Source organism: Anopheles nili, chromosome 2, assembly GCF_943737925.1.
Source record: "Anopheles nili chromosome 2, idAnoNiliSN_F5_01, whole genome shotgun sequence".
Taxonomy (NCBI): domain Eukaryota; kingdom Metazoa; phylum Arthropoda; class Insecta; order Diptera; family Culicidae; genus Anopheles; species Anopheles nili.
The window spans coordinates 24,260,862-24,273,766 of NC_071291.1; the positions used below are offsets into that span (position 1 = coordinate 24,260,862).

The window sequence follows — 12,905 nt, forward strand, 5'->3', positions numbered from 1 at the left end:
ACACAACCCGCACAAAAGCCGATTCAGAAATGCACGCGACGATTCGAAATAGCAATGGCGGAGGGTAGCATTCGCTCGCCAGCGTACACCGTTACCCGTAACCGTATCCAATATCGCACCATATAAGGAGTTCGACAGCCTGACAGCTGAGCGGTTTGGGCGGCGCCTCGCAAGCCGTGGCGCCCCTTCATCAATCAGCCAAACGGTTTCGCGTCTCCGTCCTTATCGGGCCGTCCTTATTATCAAACATCGGCGCTCAAAAAACCCTCGGGCCTCGTGCCTCGTGGTTGTGTTTTCCCAGCCGTATTCGGAAAAGTTACATCCCTACATTGACGCTTGATTTCGCTCGTGGATTGATCGATTCGTGGTACACACTAGGGTAGTGCTATTTTTGAGACGTTTCCATTACTCCGAGGAGCCGCATGGTGCTCCTCCGGCCCAGCTGAAGGATTCGGCGCTTCCACCAATTTCCTCCCAGCCAAGCATTCCCCGCCTTTTGCAGCTTCCGTTGAGAGTCGGCTCGATTCGGGTGGTGAAAAACCCGGCCCGTACCCAATCCGTTCGGGTTTGCCTTATGGGGCTATTTTTGGGGTGACGAGTAGAGCGGATGCACTTTTTGCAGCTGCAGCTCTAACGCATCGGCGCACGCCACCCTGCCACTATCCTGCTATCCTGCTCCCACACCACACCACACCGAGATCGTTCGCCTTTGTCCGATCGAGCGATCCTTTAATGGTGATATGGTGATCGATCTTTACTACCGCAGTATATAAGTTGGCACGCGTCAGTGTTGGCCCTCAGTCACCGCCCTGTAGCTGTCGGTTTATATCGCGTTCCTATCAGTTCAGTTGAGGTGAGTCTGTGGTTCGTGCCGGGTGCCGGGTGCCACCTTGCTGACGATGTTCGACGGTGTTTTGTGAAAAGAAAAAAACCTCCCTTTTTCGCCCTAACCTGCTTCTCCACAGCCAGCCTCGGCCACCAGCCTCAAGATGTGTGACGATGATGCGGGAGCACTAGTCGTGGACAATGGATCCGGAATGTGCAAGGCGGGCTTTGCCGGTGATGACGCACCGCGTGCCGTCTTCCCGTCCATTGTGGGCCGTCCGCGCCACCAGGGTGTGATGGTCGGCATGGGCAACAAGGACGCGTACGTGGGCGATGAGGCACAATCCAAGCGCGGTATCCTGACGCTAAAGTACCCGATCGAGCACGGTATCATCACCAACTGGGACGACATGGAGAAGATCTGGCATCACACGTTCTACAACGAGCTGCGTGTGGCGCCCGAGGAACATCCGGTGCTGCTGACGGAGGCCCCACTCAACCCGAAGTCTAACCGCGAGAAGATGACGCAGATCATGTTCGAGACGTTCGCTGCACCGGCTGTGTACGTTGCCATCCAGGCTGTGCTGTCGCTGTACGCTTCCGGTCGTACGACTGGTGTGGTGCTTGACTCTGGTGATGGCGTTTCGCACACGGTACCGATCTACGAGGGATATGCGCTGCCACATGCCATCCTTCGCATGGATCTGGCCGGTCGCGATCTCACCGATTACCTGATGAAGATCCTGACCGAGCGAGGCTACTCGTTCACGACCACGGCCGAGCGAGAGATTGTGCGTGATATCAAGGAGAAGCTGTGCTATGTCGCGTTGGACTTTGAGCAGGAAATGCAGGCTGCTGCTGCTTCGTCTTCGTCGGAGAAGTCGTACGAGTTGCCTGATGGTCAGGTCATCACCATTGGCAATGAGCGCTTCCGTGCTCCGGAGGCTCTGTTCCAGCCGTCGTTCTTGGGTATGGAGTCGACCGGCATCCACGAGACGGTGTACAACTCGATCATGCGGTGCGACGTCGACATCCGTAAGGATCTGTACGCTAACAGTGTGCTTTCGGGTGGTACCACCATGTACCCGGGTATTGCCGATCGTATGCAGAAGGAAATCACCTCGCTCGCTCCGTCGACGATCAAGATCAAGATCATTGCCCCGCCTGAGCGTAAGTACTCGGTGTGGATCGGTGGTTCCATCCTTGCTTCGCTGTCCACCTTCCAGACGATGTGGATCTCGAAGCACGAGTACGATGAGGGTGGCCCGGGAATTGTGCACCGCAAGTGCTTCTAGGTGCCCTAGCCAATCACCAGTATGCTACATAAAAAAAAAAACAAAAAACAAACAAAAAACTATCCAACCAAACAGAAACAGTGTCCCGCGAACCGATGCTCTTGCGGTGTTTGTCTCTCTTTCTTTTTACCACCACATGCTTATATACCTTTTTTTTTAACTGAAATTGTAACATCTTGAGAGTTGCTAGCGAAGTAAATATATCTTTTTTGATTACGTAACGTTGTTCTGTGTGGCGGCGGCGAGGTCTCGATGAGGCGAGAAAACGGGCAGGTTTGGTGGTTCTCGTCGTAGATCGTTTTCGATCGCCTCCCATAGCCGGCGGGTATCGTCAGCCAGAGCAGCAGCCTCGGTGGCATTAGGTATGTAAATTATATCACCGCTATAAAGCATTCTAGTTCATTGGAGCACCCGCGCGCCACCGTTTGTGGCATAATTGACAAAATATGCGCCACTCGTCGTAAGGCGGAGCTGAGATGAAACGATTCCATCCATATGCATTGGATTCGGGCGCGCAACTCGAACGCGCTGTCGTCGCTAAGCCAATCATCAATGAAAATTGATTCCTTTCGTGGTGTTGTTCGGCAGCCAGTCAAGGCAGGGGGAAAGTCGGATCGGAGCCTGAGCTAGCGGAAAGAAGAGGCATCGTCAACCGTATGCCGTGGATGGATGCCGTTTGTACAGAATAATGCTAATTTCATGTAGATAGCTGCCTTCGGTGAACAGTGGCGAAACGTCGTTTCGCACTTCGGTGCGCACTTGTATCTTTATTCTTAGCAGCAAGCGAGGCTGTCCCGTAACGCATCGGAAGCAATGTTTTTTTTTCTCTCATAGTCCCGGTGCACAGTAGACAGCAGGGGGAAAAAGACAGAAAGAAATACAGCATTGGTATACTTCTGAGTGGTGCTTCATTACTCGGGAGTGAGGAATTTCGTTGCTCTTCGTTCGCATGTTATTCACGCTTGTCCTAACGAAATTGCTTTACATTTATAGACACGAACGTGCAATCGTGATGATGAACGAAACGATCTAGGCAGAGTGCACTGGCGGATACGCTGTACGCGCTGCAAGCTGCGTGCAACTTTGGTGTACTTTAGTCCAGAATTTTCACCGTGCGATTTCTGGTGCCGGTGGGTTACCTCATCGAATGCCGACAAAATGCGAACGAAAACGAATATCGGTTGGGAAGCATTAGTTCAACGTGATGTCTTATGTAAATGTCGACTTTCGTTAGGCTATTACAGAACGATTAAAAAAACAAAAACGAAAATGATAACTGCACGTTTGTCGATATTAAGTTAGGTCAACAACCATTAACAAACAAGCGAACATCCCCGGGGCTTTGGTAGCTTCATCGAGGATCAAACTGATGAGCAAACAGCTTGGTCTAGAAACTAGAAAGCACCATTCAACAGCACCTTACAGCCTTTCCACAAAACTCTCGAAACCAAACGGTCACGAAAGCAACGTCTGCAACGAACAGCAGCTTTTAAAGGGATCGAATTCGAAGATTACGAGAGCCGGTGATGCTTGTTTGCAGGATGCGAGCGGTTGAGTTGATGTAGACTCCAATCAGACGGCTGCATACTTTTCTAGCCCTTTCTTTTTGGTAAACTTTTGCCCCATGCCATCCGTCACGATGGGACACTTCTGAAACCGATATCGTTATGTCAATTCTGATTTATGTACGCATTCTATCTGTCGTTGCCACGGGTAACGGTTTGCGGGAACGCTCCAGATTCGCCGTCGCGGTAGCACGTAATGATTTTCATTTGAAATGGATCCACTCCCCTTTGTGGCTCTTGCGTTAGCTGGTCGGGGATAGCTTTCGTCAACAGTGCTTAGCCTAACGAAGGGAGATAATAATCCTCTACCCGTAGGGGTTCAGGTCTCGTCGGTATTAAGAACGAACGAAGCTATTTAGTTTTATTGCTCCGCGTGCGTTCCTACGTTCACTGCTACGTTGAGCTCGTATGGGTTCGCCAAGAAAATCCAACCCATAAGACCCGCGATGATTATAACGTTGCTGTGGCAACGGCTCTGGTTCGCAATAGTTTTGCACTCGGGTTGAAATGAAGCCACCGAATGGAACATGCGAGGGTTACATTGTTTACCGAAAATTCGTAAGTGTCAGCCGCGTATCCTCGTCTGACCGCCAGACGAACGTAAAAGGTTTTTACAGCAAGCAGCTCCGCTAAATGGCCTTTTTTTGTCTGCTAACTGGAGTAGTATTTGAGATATTTTTAGGTCACAAAAAAGGGAAAATTTTTTTAAATAATTTTTTACACATTTCGAAATCGTTTGAAGCAAAACTTAAACTGTTTTCAACAAAACAGCCCAAAACCGCGTCGCGTTTAGTAAAGCACGGAAAATTTATATTCTTTTTCAGGAATACACTTACATTTCTCAGTGCACAAACTACACCCAAGGCATAAGTACAGCGGCCACTAGGGGCCTCTTTTCGAGGCGCGGTTCGAATCAGCTTCAGTGGTCGCGAAGAGTGACGGGCTTAACGGCGCATACTTTGCCCGTACCATCACGATGGAAATGGAAGTGTCCTTCATCATTTACTTGGGATTCGCGCGCGAACCTGAAATAACAGCGGTACAACCGTAGACGGCATCGCGCTTCCACGCCTTCAACAGCCCTAGACGGTTGCTTAATCAATGAACTCGTGCTTGAATTATGCAAAGCGCGCCCCAAATGCCCAAAGGGCAAATGTGAGTGCAGGTATCTGGAAGATTGCCTGTAGTTGGTAAGGGAGATTTTTGGCGTTTTTTTTTGTTCCACCTCGTTCTTATGGCTGTACAGTTTCCCAAGCAACCCCAAGGCATGGAGCACATTTCCAAGGCATGGAGTCGGAAAATGGAGTCAGCCTGATGAAATTAAGCTTTAACATTTGCCATCCTTGGCAGTCGGTCGCGCTCCAAACGCGAACAAAGTTTATTTTTACTCAGTAAACCGCTGACAGACGCCGGGCTGTAGGGCAAATAATACAGCGAAAGGGTAAACAATTTCCCTACAACACGAACCGATTCTAAGATTCTCATGGTACGTTTTTAGATATTGATTTTTATCCGAACTTCCGCGCCCACTGGAGCTGTTGAGATGAGGATGAAGTACTGGGTAAGAAAACGGGTCGAAAATATATCCATCATGCACCGAAAAACGAACCATTACCCGTCGTCCATAAATCATAACCCGCGAGCAACGTGTTGCTTTGTGTAATTTATCATAATTAGTCCGCAGAACCTCGCGCATCTTGTGCTCAGCACTGTGGAGTTCGTGATTAAATTAGGTTTCCATCGATTTCCATGCTCCACATGGTACACTGGAGCATACAGACTAGCATTTTGGGAAGTAATGAATGCGAGCAGCAAAAATTGTGCAGTTCATGATAACGATGGGCGATGGGTCATCAATGCTCTTATTCTATTCGTCGAAATTATCGTAAAAGTTGAAAATTTCCATTGCTGGAAAATGCGTCTATCGGAGAGCTTAGCATTTTAAACACCTTGATTGCCGCGTCACCCAAGAAGTGAGTGATGGCAAATTTTCCAGCAGGCCATGGCTCCCGCTTTTTGGTGACGCAAAAACGCTTGATTTTAAAATGCAATTTTTGAATATGCAGAACAGCTGTTATTCACAAATATCAAATTTATGACCAAACAAGAATACGAATCAACGAAAGGCAAAAGAAAGGCAAAAATACATCATAAACGTAAAACATGAATAATTAGAGCCGTTGCAACCGCTGCTAACTCATATGAGCATGCATCGCTTGAATCGTGGCGTTCTGTGAAATTTCCAAAAAAAAAAAAACGCTTGGCACTCAAGGTGTTAATGCAGCCTTTGCGAGTATCACTTAGCAAACTTTTGTTCATCGCTTCTGGTTTCGCTTCATATAATGGTGATTCATCCTTTTGCACGATGCAGCGATTGTGCCACACCAAACCGATATTTCGCACTCGTTCCTGCTAATTATAACGCGTTCAAAAGGTTAAAAGGACCGTTATTATCGTTTTCTATGCTTTGAAACTCGAGTGGTGCACTAATTACCGTTTCGCAAAATGCTGAACGATGGCACGAGTGATGGCCATGGAATTGTGCATCCTGCATCATGTAAGCGTGCACTTTGAAACTATACACGTGCGTTTAGTACGGCCTCCCACCTTTTGCTTATGTACCCGCTGGTGCGGTACGTTTTTGAACCACACCCGTCAAGGATATGCGGCCTGACAAATGCATTTGTGCGTGTTAAGTTCGGCTCAGTGATGCTCGGCCTCCTTCGAACCGCCAGCTGGCTGGTGACGCACCGTTGCTGACCTTGTTTACGCCGGGCGGGTTTTAATTCAGATTGAAACTAATGCTAAATTGCTTAAATAAAACAACCGGAAAACATAATCTGCTCATTAGGAGCGACGCCTGTGACAGTTTGCAAATGAGCTCGGTGGGGTAGGAAAAACCACTCATTTTGCTGCGAAGCGGACGCATTTGGGGGTGGGTGTGGTCTTGAAAGCAGACACCTCCGGCTTTAGCCCGTGACGGAGAGTGAGCCACATTGAAAAGAAGCAGAAGAAGAAGAAGAAGCAAAAAAGGCACGGAAAATGTGTCAAGGCAAGGGTGGGTCAGGCCGCTCAACGGAGCGAGAAGCTGGTGGCAGCATAGCATCAGCATAAACCCACTCTTTATGGAACACTACGCTTACCATTTTTCTCAATTTCGCAAACATTCAAAGCTGAAAGGCAGCTCAATTATCGTGGCGTTGGCATGGCGCTAGCTGGCTGCCGCTGCCGCTGGTGTACGTTCCGGGCTTACGCTTTTTACGCTTCTGCCGCTGCAACACGTCCCGGCCTGATGCTAGTGCACCGGATCCGGCACCGGCAGCTGGGCGCCTCCATCGGCCACTTTCCTCGCCGGCCGCTGACAAGATAGCTGACTGACATTGGCTGCGTTGCGTTGGCCACCGATGGAGGCGAGCCGGGAAGCGGGTGAACAAAGCTTCCTACCACGCATCATCCCCGTCGACATTTGGCTTAGCCATGGCGTTGGATTTTCTCCGTTCCTTTTCTGCTGAAGGATAGAATCCGGGCTTAAAAAGAGAGAGAGGGAGAGAGATCGAGACAGCGAGAGAAAGTGAGAGGGTGCGCTTGAAGCTGGGCAAGAGAATGATGGACCAAAATCATACAAGACGCAGCACAAAGCTTGAACAAGGAATATCCCTAAAATAGATTTCCTCGGAACTAGCTGCGCGAAGGGCGATAGTTTGCGGAAAAAGTATCCGTGGTAGAAGGCGTTTCGTTGCCGGCAGAAGCACGAAGGCATGGTGGCTTTCGGAGAGTGCTTTCGGAGCGGGCGTCTTACTCACGGTAAAGAATATTTTCGTGCCTCCTGGATGGAATGGATGGAAAAATCTTTTGCATAATGCAAAATAAACAGACATTCTTTATGAGCAGCTGTTAGCGTAAGCAGCAGCGGGACAACGGTTGCGCGCGACCGCGACGGTGGCGTAAAAAGGGTTTGCGTGCGACCGTTCGTTGCGACCAGTTGACCGGAATGACTCAGCCGAGGATAATAGAGGCTCAAGCACGTCGCGCTGGCCGCAGAAATCCGGCAAAAGCTTCCGGTTGATTTTACTACTGCCTTTTTTTTTTCTCTCCGATGGTGGGCCACCCAATCGGGCCCCGATCTTCTAGCCTCGCAGCGGTAAGCTCGCAAAACTCATAACAAACGGCGATCGGTGGGAAAGGGGGCGCTAAAGTTGCTTAAAAATTCTTAATACATAATCACCCACGGCTGGCAGGGCGCGCCGGCAAAAGATAAAGCTACAGCAGCCAGCTCGCGGAAAAACAACAGATTAGTTTGGCGAAAGTTGTTGCGAACGTAGCGGAACAATAAGCCACCAACTTTGCGTTGCCACCACGCTGAATGTAAACAAATTTGTTGCTCTTTTTGCTTACAATCCGGCCGAAATTGGTGCCATTTCCGAGAACGCCTCGCCGCGTTTGGAGAAAAAGGGTAAGAATCGGGTGAATACTGCAGCGGGTAATACAAACTGGTTCGGGTGCCTTATAATGTGAGCAATTTTTATGGAAAAATGTACATAAATATAGGTGTATACATGGATTTACTTTTCCGTGGACATACGTAGCAGCTAAACAAACAAGTAGCGTGAATGATAAAAACATGAATGATAACTTGGTGCATGTAACATTTCATCATGTTGCTGTAACACGCTAGGAGCTTTAAAAATCTATAATATTCTGTAAAGCCAAGCATGAGCAGCAAACAGCATTGTTTCACGCTTTCATTGTTAGCTTAACATGCCGGAAAATCTGTGTGCCAAGCATGTTTGTGTTCGTGTTCGAATAAACTTCGAACTGACGCCTCGAAAATTGCATCAAACATTCACGCAGTTTCTTTTCACATCGACGTTTGGGTGGCTCCAGCCGATGCTCGCACCGCCAGTGAGGGACACGGAAAGACGATATTCCACCCGTAAACTTTTCCCGTAAAACGCAATCAGCGGTATCCACAATGGTCTCCATTCGCCATTCGAAATGGCCTGAGGAAACAGTCGAACCACGGCCTTGAAGCCTCCCGGCCGAATTTCGGCTGGACCAGAAATCAACATGGCGCGTGATTTAATTCAAACGTTGGATGAAAATTTAATTTTTTAATTCGCTTGCAAATAAAATACAACAGCCGAGGTGTTTTGCTCACGCTGCTTCCTCGTTATGAGAGATGAGTGGGAAAACGCGCCTAAGGTTTTGCATAATCCATCGGATTGGAATCGGAGCAAGGGCTTAAACCAGATTGAAATGAATTGTTACTAGCTCATTGATCCAAGAAATGTGGCGAATGGTATGAAATCGAAATACTGAAGCTATACTCGCATTACCATTTAATCAACAATAGACTTTGAGCGTAGTATTATCATTTGTTCGGGACAGTATTTTTAGAACTAATAAGCTACCATAAAAAAGGACGCTTGGCTAAGCAAACATAGCCAATAAAGTTGTGGGCCTTTTAATTAGTAAATATAGTTCAATAAAGTTAATAGTTCCATGCATTGCCTCCTTTTTTGATAATAAAATTCACAAATTGATTGTTGTGATACTAAACAATAGCTGCTGGATGACTTTCACAATGGCCGTCATGCGAACAGCCGGGTTCTGACAAATTGCTTGTTGACTAATCATTACCTAGCCAACTTAGCATAATGGTGCATTAATGCAACAATTAATTCTGCGTATTTACTGCATATTATTACGCAATCGCCTAATTGCATATTCATCACAAAGGAAGCAGTGGTCAGAGGCCAATCATTTACGCATAGCGTAGCACAAATTCGAACACAAGGCAGAACGTAATCGTTTCGATAAACACAGCATTCATGGCGTGGTTGCTAATGTAACCCATTTACGATGGAAAATGCTTTGCAAAAATCTACTTCACGTCTGGATGTTGTAGATTTAATAACGAAAAAAATATTTCGTTTCTTGATTATAATGCGCAGGATCCGGTTAACATGCGTTTATAAAGCACCATAAGTTTTTCGTTTATTGAACGTTTTTAGCACTGCTTTGTGTCACATAATGTTTTTATGTTAAATTCAACATGCATGTGTATATAATTTTTATTGTGTTTCAAACTTGTGTTTTCAATAGCAGCTCAATGAAACTAGGAAAAAAAATCCTTACTTCGAACATTAATTGTTCCATGTCAGTAATGTGATGGAAATCTCGGTTGAATGTTTTACGAGACTGTTTACGAGCGCACTAAAAATACCATCCCTTCCTTGTCATCATTGATAAGTTTTAATGGTCCATTGGTGAGCCTCTTGACCGTCAGGCTTCGAAATTAACTTTGCGCTCCCCTTACGGATGATAAAGTTTTGTCTAACTTATCGCTTCTCTGCCAAATGGGAGGATTTAGTTTGTGGCCTACCGTGAAGCAACGTGCTCTATGCAATGGAACTTAAAGCAGATTAATTAAGTTCTCCGAATCGCTTACGAACGAAAACGTTCCTTTGGTATCTTATTTAGAGTTGTCGCTTGCTGCCTTTGATTTGGCTTGATAAAAGTAGTATTTTATAGTTTGGCACACGATTGCAGATTAAACTTAGCTAATACTTTTATGGATAACTGTTGTTACACGCGCCACCAAACTATTCCATGTGATACCAGCAAATTGCGTTAAAGTTTGCCGTATGTCTGTAATTTCCCAAAAACAAAAAAAAAAACGGTTTCAGCTAGACTAAGAAGTTTTCATATTAAACGTCATTGCTGCCAATTTCCCTGGGTGGATTTATTAACCTTATTCATCATGTCTCTACCATACCCGCCTTTGATCAACAAAACTGATGAGGTATATTTCTCACAGGTGCAATATTTCAAGCAAACATTCGTATCTTAGATAAAGTACCAATTTCTTTCAACAAACTCATTCATTCCCTCTTAATTTGGTGTGCTATTCCGCTGGGATCTGAATAGCTCTATTAACTTTGTTTATAAATTTATTTCAATAATAAAATTAAAATTTCTTTGCAGTAACAGCTTCTGTCAAAATACATAAATAATCAGTTTGTTGCAGTTCGCTAGATTTTTATTACGTTTGAAATGTTATTGTTCAACTATGATATTTATTGTAAATTTTACTGATGATGTTACTTCATTCTATAGCTTGCTCAAACCGGTTTGAGCTCAAAACAACACTTTTACTTTCACGATTTGGAATACGCTTTTCCATTCAGGATGACGAAGGAAATGTTAGCGCTTTATTCGTTTGCTCCACTTTGCTGACAGGAACATCCTGGGATAGCAGAACGCGCTGCATCCTTTTTTTTTAAACCTTACTGAGTGGGCAGATCCTTCGAGACGGACGTATGTACCGTTACCACCATTGCCAAGACCATGGATAGGGTTGAGACGAAAAAGCAGGGCTGATGCATTAATGCTACTTTCATGGCATACTACTAGAAACGTTTGGACGATTTTCGTTTTTGCTACTGAGCTTTTATCCCCCGTGCACCGTGCGCTTGTGAAGTATGCTACGGTTCAAGTGCTTTCGGTGTCTCGCGATGGAGCACACCATACAGGGAAGAGCCTAGGGCTTTTCGATGTCGAAGCAGTCGTTTCTTTTTCTCCCGGATCCGCTTTGTTAGTGTTTTTGCTCAATTTTTTGCACTCGCACATCCTCATCAAATGCACCAAAGCGTTATAACGTGATTTTAGTTATAATGGAATTATTTCGTGAAGATTATGCAAATCTCCTCAAATGCGCTTTGTGGTAGTCACCCCAAAGCCTCAAACGGGATGGAGACGCTGTTCGGTGGTCGGTTGAATGGCGATTATGTTTTAATGAAGCTGAAAGCAGTTGCTCACCGCGTCAGTGGACGGTCGCAGCGTGCCGCAGAAAGTTTTGTTGCATTTTCTTTTTTCATTGTATCCTTTGTTGCTGTGGGCACGATCCAGCAGCATAACTGAATCAGCATGAAGCGCATGAAGCATAAAATCTACAGAAAAACATCTCTTACAAATGATCGATTCCAATCTCTAGTTGATCAGCTCATATTGATTGGCTTCTGGTGGTTTGAAGGATTTGTGTATTTTTGGTTTTTGTGTGCTACAACAAAAGCCACTCGGTATCAAACTTCGGGTGGATTCTGGCTCTTTTCGTGACAACTACTTTGAATTTTTAGAGGTTGGTTTTAAGTTACCGAAAACTGCAACATCTCTGAAATTGCCATACAGTAGCACTTCGATTGGCACCGGCATACTATCTCATTTTCCAACTATTTTTCATTTGCGAACTTGTTTTTTAAACTCACCACCTGAGTCATAGTCCACCTGAATAAACATCAATTTATTTAACAATCGTTTATTCATTCCCGTATTATTGGCGCCACTCGGCCGCCAACGGCGTTGCCTCATGCACAAATCATTGCAACAACATTTACGACCACATCACCGGTGACCAATGTGCATCATTATTGCTCTCTGTCATGCCCTCGTAATCGGTCCGATATCCAGTTCGTTTTGCGTGCAAATAAATGCACTCGCATTCGTGGTAAAGCTGAGCGTCTCCCTGCCGACGAAGAAGCTCTCCAAACGCATGGAGGGCCAAAAAAGTAACCGCCGATCCGGAACGCGATGGAATAATTTGATGCTCGATAATAAATAACCGGGTCGGACCACACCGTTCGATGAATTTGAATAAATATTGTCTCTGCGGAGAGCGAGTTCGGTGTGAGCTTTTCGGAAAGTGGAATAATATAGGTTGCACGAGCTTGCGCGGTACGGTTAACCGAGAATTAATAAACATCGACCACAATGCGCGGTCACGGGAACGCATCGATCCGTCGGAATTTCATTGCGTTTTAATGAGCTATCTCCGTTCGTCAGCGTTTGGCTGCCGTAAGGCCCTTATTATATTTTGTCTACATACTTGTAGAGGCGCAAGCTGTAGTATGGGCAGCGGTAAAGGTAATGTACAGTAAAGGCAAGCCTCTAGTGCCCTTGAAAGATTTCAGTTTCCAATACTCGAAACATTTCCAGCGGTTCAGAAGATTTCCAGCTCGCTCGTATTTCCGTCCGGCTGGTTCATACCGAAGAGATTATGCTTACCAGTCTATTAATATTCATTTTAAAATCTTATCGCTCCGCAGAGGCCACAGGACGATCACGCGCCACCATGCCGTTTTCCGCTGCCGGTTCGTACACTTCGAACTTAATCTTTCCCACAGGTATCTTTATAGCAACGATAAATCGCTGGCAAGTGGCG

At 46.1% G+C, this 12,905-nt stretch overlaps 1 protein-coding gene across 1 annotated transcript; it reads left to right on the forward strand.

The window, feature by feature from the left end:
• The first annotated feature begins 810 nt into the window (after positions 1–810).
• LOC128720800 (actin, muscle-type A2-like) lies at positions 811–2,226 on the forward strand. The gene is made up of 2 exons (XM_053814495.1): positions 811–853; positions 966–2,226. The coding sequence occupies exon 2, from the start codon at positions 990–992 to the stop codon at positions 2,118–2,120; it is 1,131 nt and encodes a 376-aa protein (XP_053670470.1). The 5' UTR covers positions 811–853; positions 966–989; the 3' UTR covers positions 2,121–2,226.
• The last annotated feature ends 10,679 nt before the right edge of the window (positions 2,227–12,905 follow it).

Coding starts and splice junctions, on each gene's coding strand:
- LOC128720800 (XM_053814495.1), top strand. CDS start 990: ATGTGTGACGATGATGCGGGAGCACTAGTCGTGGACAATGGATCCGGA.